General features: G+C 52.1%; 1 protein-coding gene across 2 annotated transcripts; it reads left to right on the forward strand.

The window, feature by feature from the left end:
• The first annotated feature begins 1,150 nt into the window (after positions 1-1,150).
• Positions 1,151-18,263, forward strand: kdr (kinase insert domain receptor (a type III receptor tyrosine kinase)). Of its 2 annotated transcripts, none has more exons than XM_084675949.1 (30): positions 1,151-1,517; positions 3,039-3,135; positions 3,414-3,628; positions 4,056-4,177; positions 4,784-4,952; positions 5,526-5,662; positions 5,805-5,988; positions 6,119-6,236; positions 6,510-6,679; positions 6,856-7,012; positions 8,098-8,218; positions 8,418-8,526; positions 9,140-9,496; positions 9,795-9,941; positions 10,130-10,261; positions 12,049-12,155; positions 12,678-12,813; positions 13,082-13,186; positions 13,260-13,373; positions 13,486-13,574; positions 14,030-14,219; positions 14,326-14,417; positions 14,671-14,793; positions 14,901-15,012; positions 16,315-16,414; positions 16,755-16,860; positions 16,978-17,117; positions 17,318-17,402; positions 17,480-17,559; positions 17,637-18,263. In XM_084675949.1, exons 1-30 carry the CDS (start codon positions 1,454-1,456, stop codon positions 17,845-17,847), a joined length of 4,089 nt encoding a protein of 1,362 aa, XP_084532075.1. In that variant the 5' UTR covers positions 1,151-1,453; the 3' UTR covers positions 17,848-18,263. The 2 variants fall into 2 exon arrangements, with proteins under 2 accessions (XP_084532075.1, XP_084532076.1); XM_084675950.1 differs by having other exon boundaries at positions 4,787-4,952.
• Positions 18,264-19,471: the final 1,208 nt, after the last annotated feature.

Here is a 19,471-nt window from a genome sequence, read left to right on the forward strand (position 1 = left end):
ATTTACCTGTGCTCAAAATCATAAACAAAGTGATCAAAATGATATAGACTATCAAGCAGTCAGTAAACAATACACCAAAAAATTGAAAACACATTGTTCAAAACATACATTTTTATGTAATCTCAAAACCTATTTCATATTTATCTGTCATTGTCTTTAGATAAACGAAAACATGTTCTATCATAGTAGCTCAACATTTATCAGAAATTACTACTCTGCTTTGCTCTTTGCAATTTTTCTTGTTCTTTCTCCTCTTTGTACCCCTATACAGCACTATACTGGCATTGCATAGTTTGTCACCAAAGGGCACTCTGAAACGTCCCTGTTGACAACAAGAGTTGGGCAGAACAAACAGGGAAATCTGTTTGTTTTGTTACGCGTTTCTGGATTTTTGTTTTCATAAATTTTCTATCACGGCCGATATATCGGAGTGCCATACCCTGCGTCTCACGAACCACAACTCACTTGTTCTTTGTTGATATGAACCTGCAACCAGTCTAAATCCGAAAGACTAAGTTTGATTATAAATAAAGTAACGTAAGCAAACAGCGCTTGATCGTCCATGACTGACATCAACCCAGCAAACCATGAGAAGCTGGAATGTCCGACTTCAAAGAGCCGTTTTCAACTCCCGACTGCAAGCGACTACTCTCGCCGGTCGTTTCATGCTGCAGCAGTCCATGTCGAACGCACTTATTGTTGTCTTGCATGCTTTGACACCGGCAACGACACGTGATGCTAAGAGAACGTGGACTTCACTACGGGTGGGTAAATGCATAAAAAATATATATAATTTGTTGTGTTTTTTATCTTCCGTGCCGGGCCCCCCTAGTGGCTGGGGCCCGGGGCAGCAGCCCCTCCTGCCCATTACACAAACGCGGCCCTGGGTGTGTGATGTAGGCCCTAGTCACGCACCCATGCTGGTTATGTTGAGTGCGGCGGGTATTGGTCCCTGAAGTCTCATAGAGATCAATTGAGATTGATTAGATCCAGGGACAACTCCATGACTCGTTTTTAAACAGGAAATGTACGTTGTTTATCAATTGTTTATCTGTCAATATTTGCCCACTTTTATTCTTGATTCAATCATTGTCTTTGAAACAGGTCGATTAAGTTGCGATAAAGTGTCGGGAATATGCTCCTCCCTTCCCTCGCGCTGTCGGGATTCGAGTTTGCAAGCTCAAGCTAGATGGATCCTCCCTCAAGAGTTGGCTCCGTCTGGACCGGTGTGCGTAACTGGAGCGCAGATAACTGTCTGCTAAACAAACAGGACTTCATCGACTGAAGAAAAACATAACTACTTTCAATAAGTTCTTTTTTTTGTATTGTACCCTGGAAAATAATATAATTAAATGTTCCTGTCCTGTTGTACGTGATAAGTGGATAGGACTACCTTTTCCAAACTTTTTAATTGCGTGTTGATGAGGGGACCGTTCAGCCATTCTGTCGGAGTATGGCGAAAGCAGTCTTCGTCATTTATCTCGTAGGAACTGTTTTTGGAATCAGCAGAATGACTGGTAAGAATTCATTTATGCATTGATGAAAAATTATGTCAAACCAAAGTTGTTTTTGGCTCTCCAACAGGTGCGTCCACGAATTTTAACTGGCCAACAACTAATTACTAGTCTTCTTACAACGGATACAGATATTTAATTAATAACGTAAACCAATTATAAAAGATAGCCCAAATTAAAACTGAAATCAATGTCAAAACTGACTTTTCTTGTACAAAGGAACATTCTCATCAAACTTCAAGCAAAATTTAAGAAACTTAGTAGTCTCTTTAAATACAAAAGAAGTGAATACAGAAGTCTTTCAGCAGGGGGGGTTGCGATTAATAGTCAGGTAGAGGGAACAGGCCCACTCTAGGTCCTCAGATCTGGAATTATAACAGTCCCTCGTAAACCAGCTTGATGGGAAGTATGACACTGTGATGACTTGTGTCCCAGTTTGCCCGCTATGTTTCAGTGCTAACCAGCAGTGTGTGTCAGGATCAGACTGTGCAGTGTGTGTGTGCAGGGTCAGCGTGAACAGTGTGTGTGGGTTTCAGAGTGCGGTGTGTGAGGATCAGAGCGTGCACTTTGTGTGGGTGAGGGTCAGATTGTGTGGTAGGTGTTTTAGGTTCAGAGCAAGTGGTGTGTGAGAGGCGATCAGAGTGTGGTGTGTGTATGTGTGTGTGTGTGTGAGGATCAGAATGTGGCGTGTGAGGGTTAGTGTGTGATGTCTGCGTGGCCCGGCTGGGCAGGGCCTCAGGCCGTATCCTCTGGAACAGGAAGTCCATCTCAGGCAACGCTGGGCTGACCCGGCCCATCTGCCCTGGCTTCCTGTTTTGTTGCTGCGCCGCCATTTTCTACCGCTTTGGAAAAAAACCCTACCACACATGGCTGATGAAGAGCTGCCCTGCCCTGTAGCAACATACAGAACTGTCGAGGGAAATTTGAACCTGCAACCGCTTGATCTGCGGTCAAGGGCTCTAACCACTGAGCTGTACCCTCTCTGTTAAGCCCTCACTTGGGATGGATCATGAACTATCAGTTTAATACTATGACAAATCATGATAAAGTGTGTCATACAGTGGCTAATGCATAGCTTAGTACACTGTACCACCAAGTGTAGCCCCTAAGTGGAACTGTGGACTGTTGAGATGTTATTGTTAATTTGTAGTTGAGATATAGTATTTATTCATGCACTGCGACTGGTAGCTGAGATGTTGTCATTTTGCACTGTGCCTTATAAACACAGATTGTTCCTTCCTTGACTCTGACCACTGACTACTGTTAGAATGACACACTTCTGATCCGTGATCTGCTGCATTCTTTACACGCACTATTAGCATGTCGCTTTGGATAAATGTGTCTGCTGAATGAATAATATGTCAAATGTACTGATTTGTGAGAAGTGTCTGGCTTCTAAGAGCAGGGTCTTTGAGAGGAATCTCTTTATGGAGATCCTCTGCTCTCATCAGTGGAGTGATGTTGATTCACTCTGTCCTGATAAGACCATCCTCTCTCTGATTGGTTGACCTTTGATCTGTCCAGCCTTGGAGCTCAGGTTCATGTCAGAACCCCCGATGCTGAGACCTCCAGAGAGAGTTCACAGGATCAACACCTCCGACACCCTGGAACTTACCTGCAGGTCAGACTGGGCCTTCCATGAGTCATCCATTCATCCTTGTTGTTGATTGGTTGTGGCTGTGATGTTGATTAGTTGTGGCTGTGATGTTGATTGGTTGTGGCTGTGATGTTGATTGGTTGTGCCTGTGTTGTTGATTGGTTGTGGCTGTGATGTTGATTGGTTGTGGCTGTGATGTTGATTGGTTGTGGCTGTAATGTTGATTGGTTGTGCCTGTGATGTTGACTGGTTGTGCCTGTGATGTTGACTGGTTGTGTGTGTGTTGTTGACTGGTTGTGCAGTGGTCGTCAGGTCCTGGAGTGGAACGTTCCGTACAACATGAGCCGGGCAGGAAGCCACCTCTCTACCGTTGACTGCCGGGGTTCCGGATTGTTCTGCACCATGCTGCGGATCTCCATGGCAACTGTTAACGAGACCGGGGAGTACCGCTGCTCCTACACCGGCCTGGTACCAGAGGAGGCCAAGACGTCTGCCGCCGTCTACGTCTACGTCCAAGGTGGGGGTCAGGGTTGAGTTGGGTTAGGGTTAGGGGTCAGAATACTGTCCAGGGTTGGTGTCAGGGCTGGGTTAGGGTTATAGGTCAGGGTCAAGGTCAGGTTTGGTCAAGGATCAGGCTTGGGGTTAGGGGTCAGGGATTAGGATTAGGGGTCAGGGTTGAGGACAGGGTCAGGGTCGGGAGTTAGGTTTGCCTCTCCCAGGGATTATACGGGGGCACACTGGTTTTACTGACAGACTTGTATTTTAGCTACAGTAACAGTGTACACAGAGCAGCAGAGCCTCTACCATTGGCAGAACCTGCTTTATGTATCCTGCTATATAAATAAATACATTATTCTACCTGTTCCTGAGGTCTCCATGGTGTGCCTGTATGTGTGTGCATGCCTGGGTGTGTGTGTGTGTGCGGTATGTGTGTGTGCTTGCAGACTACAAGGTGCCCTTTCTCCCCTCCGACAAGGAGTACGAGGTGGTGTTCATCCGCGAGGGCGAGCAGGTGGTCATCCCATGCAGGGGCTCCAGGGAGGACCTCAACGTCACCCTCCACACTGTAAGACTGGCTCTGACCTGAGGGACCCTGATCCCAACCTGACACTAACTCCTGACCCCTGACCCTGACCTCAACGTCACCATCCACACTGTGAGACTGGCTCTGACCTGAGGGACCCTGATCCCAACCTGACACTAACCCTGACCCCTAACCCTGACCCCTGACCTCAACGTCACCCTCCACATTGTAAGGCTCTGACCTGAGGGACGGTGACCCCTGATCCTTGACAGACCGACAGACAGACAGATCCATTGTTTCGCTGTCTCTGGAAAGCGTAGGGGTCACATCAGACTACAACATCAAAAGTCCTGCTTCCTGTTTGCCCACCCCCCACCCTCTGATGTTTTGACCTTTGACCTCCTGAAGATCATATAGTCCCTTAGCAGCTCATCACAGATCTGGAAAAAAAAACCCACGTCTGTTTCCTCTGTAGTCACAAGGTGTCAACCCCCGCTAAAACAACACAGAACGCCAAATTTCCAGGGAACAGTCAGGGGCGCGACCTTGTGTGGGAAACGAAATCGACCGACAACCACGTTTGCGTGAGGTGGCGCGGCCCTTTCGTAATCTGTCAATCTTTGTTTCTGGTTTTGTGCTCTTTGTCAGAAGTACCCTAAGAAGGAGCTGTCTCCCAATGGGAAGGACTGCCTGTGGGACAGCAGGACGGGCTTCACCGTGCCCAGTCACCTGATCAGCTACGCGGGGGTGGTGTTCTGCCAGACCCACATCCACAACGACACCTTCAAGTCCCCTCTCTACATTGTGGCCGTGGTCGGTAAGGAGGGGGCTGTTCACCTGTGTGGCATTCACCTGTGTGTTGTTCACCTGTGTGTTGTTCAGCTGTGTGTTGTTCATGTGTGCCGTTCACTTGTGTTGTTCACCTGTGTTGTTCACCTGTGTGTTGTTCACCTGTGTGTTGTTCACCTGTGTTGTTCACCTGTGTTGTTCACCTGTGTTGTTCACCTGTGTTGTTCACCTGTGTGTTGTTCACCTGTGTTGTTCACCTGTGTGTTGTTCACCTGTGTTGTTCACCTGTGTGCCGTTCACCTGTGTGTCGTTCACCTGTGTGTTGTTCACCTGCCTGCTTACTTGTTTGTCTGCCTTCGTGTGGGAATAAGGGTGCGGGCGGATGGGTGTGTGAGTGTGTTGGGGGGTGGGGAGGTGTTATGGTGTGTGTGTTGTGGGGTTGCGTGTGTGTCTAGGTGGGGGAGTGTGTATATGTGTGTGGTATGTGCGGTAAATGTGTGTGTGTGTGTGTGAGAGAGAGAGCAAGGCTGTACTCTCAGGAGAACAATAGGCAGCGAGAGCAGCTCACTGCCGTGCACCCCTCCCACTTCCTGTTCCACAGGATACAAGATCTACGACCTCACCCTGACCCCGGCGCACGAGAGGCTGTCCGCAGGCGAGCGCCTGCTGCTCAACTGCACCGCCCGCACCGAGCTCAACGTGGGCATCGACTTCAAATGGTCCCACTCCCAGATCCAGGTGAGGCAGGGGAGCTAGGTGAGGTAGAAGTGAGCTCGTTGAGCAACAGGTGAGTTGGGTTAAGTCAAACCTCCTGTACTAGTCCTGGTACGATGTTCCCATGTGTCCTGGTTCTGAGGCCTGCCTTCGTCCCCCCCTGCAGGCCTGGAGAAACGGCTCGGTGCCATACTATACTCTGTCCCACAAGAAGAAGCTGTGGGACTCTCTGGAACTGTCCAACACGCTGGTGGTGGAGAACGTGACAGTAGACCAGAGTGGAACCTACAACTGCACAGCCTCCAGCGGTCAAATGGTGCTGACCAGCTCAGCAACCGTGGTGGTCTATGGTAGAGTATCCTACATCTATGGCAGTCTGTGGTTAAAGACTAAGCCTATGGTTGGGATAATACAGGGTCAAGACTCGTCTCATTTCTGGGCTTCACCAGATGGTGATGTTATGGTTGTTGTCGTCTGTAGAAAAGCCTTTCATAGAGATGGAGAAGCAGTGGGTGAAGGTCCTGGAGGTGAACGTTGGAGAACAAACCGCCAGGATCCCCGTCAAGTACTCGGCCTACCCCGAGCCCAACGTCCGCTGGTACGGACATCACGTTATCCGTATATGATAGCAATAACGTATAACAATAACATGACAATAACATTGGGATGCTAATATGTCATTAGCGTCACAATGTGACATGATCATTTAGCGACGTTCAGATGAGGGGGGGATTTCGAACCTGCGACCTCTTGATCTGCGGTCAAAGGCAATGCCCCCCGAGACACACCGATCCCCGACCCAAGTGCGCGGCGCCGCCGCCGCCTCGCTGGCCCGCGCGCATCACTGCTCCACCCCTTCTTCTGTGTTCAGGTTCAAGAACGGCCAGGCGATACGCAGGGACGAGTACCGTATGAAGCCGGCCAGGGACGGCCTCACCATCTACCAGGTGGCGGAGCAGGATGCCGGGAACTACACGGTGGTGCTGACCAACAAGATCACCAGGGAAGAGAGCAGACGCTCCTTCCAGCTGCTGGTCTATGGTGGGTGCAAGGGGGCTGTGTGTGTGTGTGTGGGGGGGTGGGAGGGGTGGTGCTGTGTGTGTGGCGGGGGACGACGTGCGCGCGAGCGTGGTGCTGTGTATATCGGGCGCTGTGTGAGCGTGCGCGTGTAGACGTGAGTGTGTTAACCGTCTCCCCCGACGACACGTATCCCGCAGTGCCCCCCCACATTCTGGAGAAGGACGTTGCCGTGGATACGGACGTGTACATGTATGGCAGCAGCCCCACGCTCCGGTGCACGGCCAGGGGAATCCCCACGCCAACCGCCATCCTGTGGCAGTGGATGCCCAAGGAGGACTGCCCCAGCGCCTTCCAGTAAGCTGTGTGTGTGTGTGTGTGTTTGTGTCATTGTGTGTGGTACCGTGAGAGTATGTGTCATCGTGGATCTGCCAACGTGAAAAAGTATGTTTGTGGCATCGACTGTGTGTGTGGTACAGTTAGAGAGTGTGTGTGTGTGTGTCATTAAGTGTGTGTGGTACAGTTAGAGAGTGTGTGTGTGTCATTAAGTGTGTGGTACCGTGAGAGTATGTGTCATCGTGGATCTGCCAACGTGAAAAAGTATGTTTGTGGCATCGACTGTGTGTGTGGTACAGTTAGAGAGTGTGTGTGTGTGTGTCATTAAGTGTGTGTGGTACAGTTAGAGAGTGTGTGTGTGTCATTAAGTGTGTGTGGTACAGTTAGAGAGTGTGTGTGTGTCATTAAGTGTGTGTGGTACAGTTAGAGAGTGTGTGTGTGTCATTAAGTGTGTGTGGTACAGTTAGAGAGTGTGTGTGTGTCATTAAGTGTGTGTGGTACAGTTAGAGAGTGTGTGTATGTCTGCGAGAGCATGCGAGAGCTAGACTCTCAGTGTCAGCAGATACACAGGACACCAGTGGGAGTAACTGGTCAAAGCTTCTGATTGGATGACAGTGTCAGGTGTGCAGTGATTGGGTGTTGACAGCAGCTGTCAGGGCAGACTCTCAGAAGGACCTTATCTCCCGCCTGTACATCTCAGCACTTCCTGTCTGTTTCCTGTTGTTCCCACAAACCTCTCCGTCTAAGGGACTCTTTCCTCTGGCTGGCTTCCTCTCTTCCTCCAAACCACCTCACTCAACTCTGCTTTTGATTTCCCCCTCGACACACATATATACATATACATCCCAACACATGCGGCACATATACTTTAAGTACTTATACACTCTCTATGTCCTTCTCCATATCTGTGTGTCTCTTTCAGCAGTGTGTCTGGGCTCATTGTTTGAGTCAGGGTCATGTGTCCATTGTAGTCCTGTGTTTGTTGACCTTCCCACCCAGACCAGTCGGTAAACACATGGTGTAACCTTGCCTAAAATAAATCCCCACGGAGAACAGACACAGGTATATAGTCTTATTATAAACAGCAGTGATGTTTGTGCTGGCAGGTCAGGTGGTGTCATCTCTGAGCTCTCATTGGCTGAGTGTACCAGCTGGAGAGACATCAACAACAGCACCAGGCAGAACCCCGGCCATGACATCACCTCAGACTTTGACCAATCACACAAGGTAATCATCTCCAACTCCGACCAATCTCACATGGTAATCACAGGCCACAGGTTAAAATCCCGCCTTGTAAATCACTTTGGATAAGAGCATCTGCTGAACAAACATACTATTATTATTCTTACTGTTATCCAGTGCTTTGTTGTTAGTTGACATGTTTGTTGAGGCTACTGGGGTAAGGAAACATCCTGTTGACCTGCAGGCTGTGAGCTCTCTGAAGATACGCCAGGCTGAGGAGAACGCCCTCTACCGCTGCGTCGCCAGCAACAAGCTGGGAAAGGACCAGCGCAACATCTTTCTCCATGTGACACGTGAGTGCCTGGTCCCCTCTGGGGTCTTGTGTCTGGGATCTGGGGTCTGGGGTCTGGAGTCTGAAGTCTGGGGTCTGGAGTCTGGGATCTGGGGTCTGGAGTCTGGGGTCTGGGGTCTGGGGTCTGGGGTCTGGGGTCTGGGGTCTGGGGTCTGGGGTCTGGGGTCTGGAGTCTGGGATCTGGGGTCTGGAGTCTGGGATCTGGGATCTGGGATCTGGGGTCTGGAGTCTGGAGTCTGGGGTCTGGGATCTGGGGTCTGGAGTCTGGAGTCTGGAGCCTGGAGTCTGGAGTCTGGAGTCTGGGATCTGGGGTCTGGGGTCTGGGGTCTGGGGTCTGGAGTCTGGGGTCTGGGATCTGGAGTCTTGAGTCTGGGGTCTGGGGTCTGGAGTCTGAGGTCTGGAGTCTGGGGTCTGGGGTCTGGCGTCTGGAGTCTTGAGTCTGGGGTCTAGGGTCTGGGGTCTGGGGTCTGGAGTCTGGAGTCTGCATGCTTCAACTGGCTGTTGTGTCTGTCTCAATGAGCACATTGGTTATGTTTGTGTGTGTTCCTGTGTGTGTGTGTGTTCCTGTGTGTGTGTATCTGTGTGTGTGTGTGTGTGTGTGTGTGTGTGTGCAGGTGGTCTGGAGCTGAGTGTGTCCCCGTCCCCAGAGCCCATCGAGCAGGACCAGGTGGTGCTGAGGTGCAAGGCGGACCCCCTGCTCTACAGGAACCTGGCTTGGTTCCGCCTGGCCAACGTCTCCCAGACGGAGCCTCATCTCGCCGTGCAGCCCTGCCGCACCCTGGCCCTGCCCGCCCGACCCCTGCCCCAGGCTCTGCCCCAGGCCCTGCCCGCAGGCCTGGGTGACACCAACGTGTCCCTGGAGCTGCCCCTGGCCAACGTGTCGCGCCGGGACGAGGGTCTGTACGTCTGCCAGCTGGAGAGCATCAAGACCGGGGAGAAGACCTGCCTCCTCAGGCACCTCACGCTGAAAGGTCTACGTCATGCCAGACCTAGAGTTAGTCCAGGGTTGGGGTTAGTCTGGGGGTTAGGGTTAGTCCAGGGTTAGTCCAGGGATAGGGTTAGTCCAGGGTTAGTCCAGGGTTAGGGTTAGTCTGGGGTTAGTCCAGAGTTAGGGTTAGTCCAGGGATAGGGTTAGTCCAGGGTTAGTCCAGGGATAGGGTTAGTCCAGGGATAGGGTTAGTCCAGGGTTAGTCCAGGGTTAGGGTTAGTCTGGGGTTAGTCCAGAGTTAGGGTTAGTCCGGGGTGTGACTCCTCTTCTGTGTGTCTCAGCTCTGGAGGTGTCCAGGATCCTGACCAACCTAACGGAGCAGAGGGTGAACGTGAGCGCCACGACAACGCTGGAGTGTCAGGTGACAGGAACTCCCACCCCCACGGTGGTGTGGAGCAAGGACAACCACAGCCTGGTGGAGGGCTCAGGTGAGGCCTAGCCCCTAGCCCCTAGCCCCCAGCACCCAGACCCAGCCCCTATCCCCCGACCACTAGCCTCCAGTCCCAGATCCAGCTTCTAGCCCTGGCCACGAGCTCCTAGCCCCTGCCCTAGCCCCAAACCTAACCGTCCCTAACCAGTTGTGAGTGTGTTGACACGGTGGTCCATGTGGATGCAGGCGTGGTGCTGGGCCATCTGAACCGGACCCTGACCATCCAGCGCGTGAAGAGGGAAGATGGAGGCCTGTACACCTGCACTGCCTGCAACAGCCAGGGCTGTGACATCGCCCAGGCATATCTGCTCACACAAGGTTTGCACCTCCCTATCACCCACACACTTCCTCACACCAGGCCAGTCCTTCAATAACCCACTGAGACCCTCACCCTCACACCAGGCCAGTCCCTCAATAACCCACTGAGACCCTCACCCTCACACCAGGCCAGTCCCTCAATAACCCACTGAGACCCTCACCCTCACACCAGGCCAGACCCTCAATAACCCTCGCATACCTGTTCCCGCGAGGTCAGGAACAAGCTCAGTTTAACCTTCCAACATATATATATATATATCCAGTATATATCAGTTTTACTTGTAGCAGGGTATTCACAATGGGAAATGATGTGCCCAAAGACTTTGCGGTCGGTAGTGATAATAGAAATAGTCGCAATAGTGTTGTTTTAATGAGAGTGCCGACCAAATGTGTGGAGCTATCCCACAGAGTACACCCTGTACAGTCTTGGCCCTGCAGCCTGTTCTGTTTCAAATCTATTTATAGGTGCTCCCTCTCATCCTCTTGTTTCATATCAAAGTTGGAGTTCCAGAATAACCATGTTGCTGTGGGACAGGAAGTTGTTAGCTACTTCCTCCCGAGAACCTCTAAATATCTGAACACAATGAATTTTGGAGGACAAAGGGAGAGGCCAAGCCCAGTCCCGACCTCAGCCTCAACCCCTAGCCTTGGGCCCAGCACCAGTCCCATGCCCAGTCCCAGTCCCAGCCCCAGCCCCAGCCCCGGCCTCAGCCCCGGCCTCAGCCCCGGCCCCAGCCCCTGGAAAGCAGTCCGGCAGACAGGCCTACGTGCCTCTCCCTCAATCCCTGTGTCACTCTGGCGCCAGCACACTAACGAGCAGCCCACTTCGAGCCCTAACGATGTCCTCCCACACACAGGCACTGGCTACACAAGGAGGGAGAGATGGAGGGAGAGGGGAGAGATGGAGGGTTAGAGTCAAAGAAGGAGGTAGAGATGGAGGGAAAGGGGAGAGATAGAGGGTTAGAGGGAAAGAGGGAGGGAGAGATGGAGGGAGAGGGGAGAGATGGAGGGTTGGAGGGACGGATGGAGGAAAGGAGAGAGAGAGAGAGAGAGAGAGAGAGAGAGAGAGAGAGAGAGAGAGAGAGAGAGAGAGAGGGAGAGAGAGATGGAGCGAGGGAGAGAGAGATGGAGCGAGGGAGAGAGGAAGGGCGAGCTGGTCTGGGAGGTATGAGAGAGAGAGATGAAGGGAAGGTGGAGACAGGTGGAGGGAGAGAGACAAGCAGGGAGACAATGAGTAGCAGGGTCTTGTTGACCGGACAGGGTTTCTCCCAGTTGGCTCTGGCAGTGGTCCTGTAACAACCCTCAACTGCTGTTATGTCTACATGAGCTCAGTCTGATCTCTAGCTCTGGTGCTGCAAGTTTCAGTTTAAGAAGTTTAGGAAAACACACACTGTGACCCACACATACATGACAACAGTTCTAGATTAATACTGTACCAAAAGCTTTCCTTCACTGGCTGCCAGCCCTAGAGAACACAATTTTATAACACAATAGTGTATATATCCTATTATGAATGTTTTGAATTGCACTGACAAAGAGGTAACATTCTTTTCGTATGAGTCAGGCTTATTGTGAGTTGCGCTGATAACAGGGGATGATTCATATGAGTCAGGCTTCAATGTGAGTTGTGGTGGTTACAGGAGCTGATTCATACGAGTCAGGCTTCAATGTGAGTTGTGGTGGTTACAGGAGCTGATTCATACGAGTCAGGCTTCAATGTGAGTTGTGGTGGTTACAGGAGCTGATTCATACGAGTCAGGCTTCAGTGTGAGTTGTGCTGGTTACAGGAGCCGATGAGAAGACCAACGTGGAGCTGATCGTTCCTATTGGCTCTGTGGTCATCGCCATGTTCTTCTGGCTGCTCATCGTGTTTGTCATCCGCAGCAGAAAAAGGGTGAGAACACACACGCACGTACACACGCACACACACGTACACTTGCGCACACGCACCCACACACAAGTTAACACACAAACATGCACATACACCGCCCACAGCACCCCACTCACCTGCACATGCACACCCACACATGCACACCCACACACACACTCCCCCCCCCCCCCCCTCCCACACATACACACACACAAACACACACACACGTAGAGGGTCTGAGTGATCAGAACTGACTGGTCTGGCCCACTGCCTCGTTGTCTTTGTGTTCAGCAACAACAGAGGCTCATTCTGCTCTGGTAGATCACGTTGGCTCTCTGGCCCAGCCTGGCCTCTTTAGGGGCCCCAACTCACTGAGACCATATTCTGGTTCTTAAAGGGCCACTAGTCTCTATTTCTCTTTCTCTCGTGTTTCATCTCTCTCTTCCGATCTACTTCTCTATGTCTCTCTCTCTCTCTCTCTCTCTCTCTCTCTCTCTCTCTCTCTCTTCTTCTCTCTCTATCCTTCTCCCCTCCCCCCCCCCCCAGCCCAGTGGTGGAGACCTGAAGACCGGGTACCTGTCCATCATCCTGGACTCAGAGGACATGCCCACGGATGAGAACTGTGAAAGGCTGACGTACGACGCCAGCAAGTGGGAATTCCCCCGGGACAGACTCAAGCTGGGTGAGACAGGGATAGGTGACAGAGGCCCGCGTAGAAAGCTCATTGGTTCAGTCCCCCAGCTCTGACAGACAGGAGGGCGTATTGCAGCGCTGAGCCGCTCATTCAAATTCGCAACCGACGATTTGATTGGGCGGTTGTCGGCGGCCGTCGGCCCCTGCTACCTCACAGCCGAAGCAGGGGGGACGAACACGGGCCGTGCGTCATTGGAAGGTGTTGGGTCGGTCGGGTTCTGATGCAGTCTGTGTTCCGGGGCTCTGCTGTTGTGCAGGTGATCCTCTGGGGAGAGGGGCGTTCGGTCAGGTGGTGGAAGCTGCCGCCTTCGGCATCGAGAAGAACACCACCTGCACCACCGTGGCCGTCAAGATGCTGAAAGGTGAGTGTACACACACACGCACGCACGCACACACACTTCTACACACTTCTACTGATGCCTATGTGGTCTGCAGAGGGAGCCACCTCCAGTGAGTACAGAGCTCTGATGTCAGAGCTGAAGATTCTCATCCACATCGGACATCACCTGAACGTGGTTAACTTGCTGGGGGCCTGCACCAAGCCTGGGGGTGAGGACACACACACACACATACATACCAACACACACATACACACACACACACACACTCAAACACTAACCTTGTTTGTCCTCCTCTCCACTCCCCTCCTCCTCCTCTCCAGGTCCTCTGATGGTGATAGTGGAGTACTGTAAAAACGGGAACCTCTCCAGTTATCTGAAGAGCAAGAGGGGGGAGTACAGCCCATACAAGGTACGTCAGCTGACCTCAGAACAACCTCAACCACAACCTCACCTCAACCACAACTTCACGTCAACCAAAACCCTACCACAACCACATCACAACCTCGCCACAACCTCACCTCAACCACAACTTTTCTTCAACCAAAACCCTACCACAACCACATCGCAACCTCCCCACAACCTCACCTCAACCACAACTTCACTTCAACCAAAACCTTACCACAACCACATCACACCCTCGCCACAATCTCACCTCAACCACAACTTCACTTCAACCAAAACCACATCACAACCTCGCCACAACCTCACCTCAACCACAACTTCACCTTCAACCAAAACCCTACCACAACACATCGCAACCTCACCACAACCTCATTGCAATCTCACCACGACCCGACCACACCACAACCTCATCCCAGCCTCGACCAACAACCTCCCCATCACCCCTGTGTCTCCCTTGGACAGAGGAGGAGGCTGTGTACTGACCAGCAGTGGCTCAGAGTAGAGGGGGCCCTGGCGGAAGGGGGCCTTGCTGAGGGGTACCTGGCCGAGGGGGACCTGGGTCTGGGGACCAGCGCCCAGCTGGACATCTGCACGGGGACCGCGGTGGGCTCCAGGGGGGGGGCCAAGGGGACCAGGACCCCCCAGGACGAAGGTATGGACGCCTCAGAACTGCTTACTGTGTGACTCATGTGACCTTGGGTGGTAGTGTTACCTGGGTGAATGTGTGCTGTGTCATGTGCTGTGTCATGTGATCCCAGAGAGCTCTGACTGTGACCACCTGACCATGGAGGATCTGATCAGCTACAGCTTCCAGGTGGCCAAGGGCATGGACTTCCTGTCCTCACGCAAGGTTTGACCCCTGACCCCTGATCTCTGGGGCTGTGTGTGTTTCTTTGAATGTGTGTCTGGGTGTTTCTGTCTGGGTCTGTGTGTGTGTGTGTGTGTGAAGTGATCATCAAATTGTTCGTACATTATCATTGTATTGAGTCTGACCTTATCATCAAGTCATACAATTTAATCGAGTGTGTATTTAAGTCTGACCTTTGAGTGTATTTGTGTGCGTGTGTGCGCGTGTGTGTGTTTGTGCTTGTGTGTGTTCACAGTGTATTCACCGGGACTTGGCAGCCAGGAACATCCTGCTGTCAGAGAGCAACGTGGTAAAGATCTGTGACTTCGGCCTGGCCAGGGACGTCTACAAAGACCCCGACTACGTCCGCAAGGGAGATGTAGGTGTCACACGCAGCCTCGATACAAAGCATCTGAACACGGCTGCCTCTAAACCCAGTGCTCCCTGACAGTGGGTGTGCTCTGTGTGTGTCCCTTCCCTCGACAGGCACGCCTCCCTCTGAAGTGGATGGCTCCGGAGACCATCTTCGACCGGGTCTACACCACGCAGAGCGACGTGTGGTCTTTCGGAGTGCTGCTCTGGGAGATCTTCTCTCTGGGTAATGCCTCAGCGTCACTCTGGATGTTGACTTTTGTTTCTTCTGCTCAGCGCTGTGGAATACTGTTGTTAGTGGAGGAGTGTTGTGACTGTGCTGGTCTCTCCCTGGGTTAGTGGAGGAGTGTTGTGACTGTGCTGGTCTCTCCCTGGGTTAGTGGAGGAGAGTTGTGACTGTGCTGGTCTCTCCCTGGGTTAGTGGAGGAGAGTTGTGACTGTGCTGGTGTCTCCCTGGGTTAGTGGAGGAGTGTAGTGACTGTGCTGGTCTCTCCCTGGGTTAGTGGAGGAGAGTTGTGACTGTGCTGGTCTCTCCCTGGGTTAGTGGAGGAGAGTTGTGACTGTGCTGGTGTCTCCCTGGGTTAGTGGAGGAGAGTTGTGACTGTGCTGGTCTCTCCCTGGGTGAGTGGAGGAGTGTTGTGACTGTGCTGGTCTCTCCCTGGGTTAGTGGAGGAGTGTTGTGACTGTGCTGGTGTCTCTCTGGGTGAGTGGAGGAGTGTTGTGACTGTGCTGGTCTCTCCCTGGGTTAGTGGAGGAGTGTTGTGACTGTGCTGGTGTCTCCCTGGGTTAGTGGAGGAGTGTTGTGACTGTGCTGGTCTCTCCCTGGGTTAGTGGAGGAGTGTTGTGACTGTGCTGGTCTCTCCCTGGGTTAGTGGAGGAGTGTTGTGACTGTGCTGGTCTCTCCCTGGGTTAGTGGAGGAGTGTTGTGACTGTGCTGGTGTCTCTCTTGGTGAGTGGAGGAGTGTTGTGACTGTGCTGGTCTCTCCCTGGGTTAGTGGAGGAGTGTTGTGACTGTGCTGGTCTCTCCCTGGGTTAGTGGAGGAGTGTTGTGACTGTGCTGGTCTCTCCCTGGGTTAGTGGAGGAGTGTTGTGACTGTGCTGGTGTCTCTCTTGGTGAGTGGAGGAGTGTTGTGACTGTGCTGGTCTCTCCCTGGGTTAGTGGAGGAGTGTTGTGACTGTGCTGGTCTCTCCCTGGGTGAGTGGAGGAGTGAAGTGACTGTGCTGGTCTCTCCCTGGGTTAGTGGAGGAGTGTTGTGACTGTGCTGGTGTCTCCCTGGGTAAGTGGAGGAGTGTTGTGACTGTGCTGGTCTCTCCCTGGGTTAGTGGAGGAGTGTTGTGACTGTGCTGGTGTCTCTCTGGGTGAGTGGAGGAGTGTTGTGACTGTGCTGGTGTCTCCCTGGGTGAGTGGAGGAGTGTTGTGACTGTGCTGGTCTCTCCCTGGGTGAGTGGAGGAGTGTTGTGACTGTGCTGGTCTCTCCCTGGGTTAGTGGAGGAGTGTAGTGACTGTGCTGGTCTCTTCCTGGGTTAGGGGCGTCTCCGTACCCAGGCGTGGGCATAGACGAGGCGTTCTGCCGCCGACTGAGAGAGGGCACCAGGATGAGGGCGCCCGACTACGCCACCGCTGAGATGTGAGTGCACACCATGCACCCGAACTACTGTGTACTACCGTAACCAGTTCACTAACTGTGGTGTGCACTACCCTAGTCACTGTAGTGTGTACCACCCAAACTAGTCCACTGCAGTAGTGTGTATTACCGTAGCTACAGTAGTGTGCACTACCCCAACTACTGCACTACTGTAGTGTATTCTACCCTAGCGTCTGTAGTGTGTACTACACAAACTAGTGCACTACTGTAATGTGTACCACCCCAGCTAATCTAGTGTGTACTACTCTAGCTAGTCCACTACTGTAGTAATGGGCTGGACATGAACTACAGGTGACCCCTGACCCCTGTGTTGTTGTGTCAGATACCAGACCATGCTGAGCTGCTGGCTGGACCGTCCCTCTGACAGACCCACCTTCTCTGAGCTGGTGCAACACCTGGGGCTACTGCTCCAGGCCAGCGCTCTACAGGTGACCCCAGAGTGTGTGTGTCTGTATATTCATGTGTGTGTGTGTGTGTGCATGTGTGTATTCATGCATGTGTGTATTCCTGTGTGTGTGTGTATATGTGTGTGTGTGTGTGTGCAGGGGGGGAAGGACTACATCCCTCTGACAGACGGAGAACTGCAGGGATCTCTGACCTCTGACCCCAGTCGTCCGTACGTCAAAGCCCTCAGAGACGCGACCCTCGACCCCCAGGTCCACTACGACAACGCCCCGCCCCTCGGGTTGGTGCCCCCAGACTCTCACAAACCCTCAGGGTTTCATCTCTCTCTGACCCTCATCCCTCACTGTGTAACCCTCATCCCTTACTGTGAAAACCTCACCCTCTTACAATCTCTTGCTATCTCTTATAATCACTAACAATCTCTTACAATTCATAAAATCTCTTATTATCAAGTGTCCCGCCTCTTAATCCTCCCTGTAGGCTCTCCCAACAGAGTGACAGGTGCAGTCGCCCTCTCAGTGTGAAGATCTTTGAAGACATTCCTGTCAGTCATGGGGTTGTCATGGTAAGTGTCTCCAAGGTCAAGAACCATGCCCCTCCTCTTTTCATAATAGCTACCAACCGATGTTCTGTGTCCTGCAGGAGGGCCTGACTGACAGCGGAGTGGGCCTATCACAGGACGAGATGAAGGTTCTGGGTCATCAGCCCCAAAGGTCCCTCAGGTGAGAGCAGAGCTGACATACCTGTTGGTCTAATTGATGTCATTTCCTGTCTTAAACAATACTTCCTGGTTCCTCAGCCAACTGCTGCGCTGCAAGAGTAAGGAGTCACTGGAGTCCGAATCGTCCAATCAGACGAGCGGGTACCAGTCAGGCTACCACTCAGACGACGCCGACGCCCCCATATATGCTAATGAGGAGATGATTCTAAAGCATCACATGCAGAAGAAGCCGGTGCCCACCAAGACCAAGTTCACTGTTGAAGTCCGCTACAGCACCCCTCCTGTCTAGCGACCACACCACCACCAGTACCCTTAGTTTACTCCCACACCTGCACACAATTCACACATACACACACACACATACACACTCACACACCGACTCATACACTCACACACAGATGTACACACACATCACACTTACATACACACAGCATAAACACACGTACACATCTGCATACACACACACACACACACACACACTCACACACACTCCTCTTATTAAACAGGGTTTATAAACCCTGAGCCCTACTCTCTAGTTAGCAGCAGCTACAGCACATGCTGCCTTATTCACTGAATGGTGGGAATAATGAACTTTTCCTTGGAGATACATGTAATATATTCAGTAGGAAAACTAGGGCTGTGTGGGATACTTCTACTGTGAGAGCTTTGAGAGGCTGGGGGGCTGGGAGGCTAGTAGGCTGAGAGGCTGGGGGGCTGGGAGGCTAGTAGGCTGAGAGGCTGGGGGGCTGGGAGGCTAGTAGGCTGAGAGGCTGGGGGGCTGGGAGGCTAGTAGGCTGAGAGGCTGGGGGGCTGGGAGGCTGAGTAGGAGGCTGGGGGGCTGAGAGGCTAGGAGGCTGAGAGGCTAGGAGGCTGGGGGGCTGAGAGGCTAGGAGGCTGAGAGGCTAGGAGGCTGGGGGGCTGAGAGGCTAGGAGGCTGAGAGGCTAGGAGGCTGGGGGGGCTAGAAGGCTGAGAGGCTAGGAGGCTGGGGGGCTAGAAGGCTGAGAGGCTAGGAGGCTGGGGGCTGGGAGGCTTGGAGGCTGGGGGGTTGAGAGGCTCTGAGGCTGAGAGGCTAGGAGGCTGGGGGGCTGGGAGTGTGTGTAAAGCTTAACTGTTTACACAGACAGGGTTATGGGGTTTGGGGGTCTGGGAGCCTTGTGGACACACCTACTTCCTATGAGGCTGTCCCTCCACTTCCTCCAGCACAGGAAATGGCAACTGGGATTTAGACAATTGAATGAGCAAATGTTTTCTTTGTGTTTTTCTATTTTCTTGTCAATTGTGTTGTAGTGAAATAGGTCTATGTCTGAGACCAGGGAAAACATTTTAAATTAGGAAGAAATATGTTTTTCCTGCAGTCACACAACAAAACGCTCACACAACCCTACCTTCACACATTCAACCCTTACAGAACAAGAAACCAGACAGAGACTGCAGAGAGTTAGAGAAGGGAGAGACCAGATAGACCAGAGAGAGACCAGAAAGAAACCAGAGAGATACCTGAGAGATCAGAGACCAGAGAGAGATCAGACACAGAAAAGAGAGACCAGAGAAAAGAGAGTCCAGAGAGTAAATAGATTGCAGAGAGAGATCAAAGAGAGATCAGTAACAGGCCAGATATAACAGAGCCACACTAAAGAGTTATCAAAGAGACCAAAGAGAGACCAGACAGAGACCAGATAGAGAGACTTGTCTGCTCCTGGGCAGAGATGGACTCCCGTGATCTACATTTTACTACAGAAAAACGTACTTCCTGAGGGCGTCACTCCACTTCCTCCAGGACAGGAAATATCAACTGGGATTTAAGACAATTGAATGTGCGAAGGTTTTCTTGATTTTTTCTGTCTCTTTTCTGTCAATTGTGTTATATTGAAAGGAGTTTATGTCAGAGACCAGTGGGGGGAAAATGAGTTAG

Source organism: Hypomesus nipponensis, chromosome 16 (genome assembly GCF_054491055.1).
Source record: "Hypomesus nipponensis isolate SF chromosome 16, ASM5449105v1, whole genome shotgun sequence".
In the NCBI taxonomy this organism is placed as follows: Eukaryota; Metazoa; Chordata; class Actinopteri; order Osmeriformes; family Osmeridae; genus Hypomesus; species Hypomesus nipponensis.

Excerpts from the sequence above, each read along its gene's own strand:
- kdr (XM_084675949.1), top strand. The coding sequence starts at position 1,454 with ATGGCGAAAGCAGTCTTCGTCATTTATCTCGTAGGAACTGTTTTTGGA. Across the intron at positions 5,663-5,804 it reads GGTCCCACTCCCAGATCCAG|GCCTGGAGAAACGGCTCGGT; the intron begins GTGAGGCAGGGG and ends CCCCCCCTGCAG. Across the intron at positions 8,219-8,417 it reads ACTTTGACCAATCACACAAG|GCTGTGAGCTCTCTGAAGAT; the intron begins GTAATCATCTCC and ends GTTGACCTGCAG.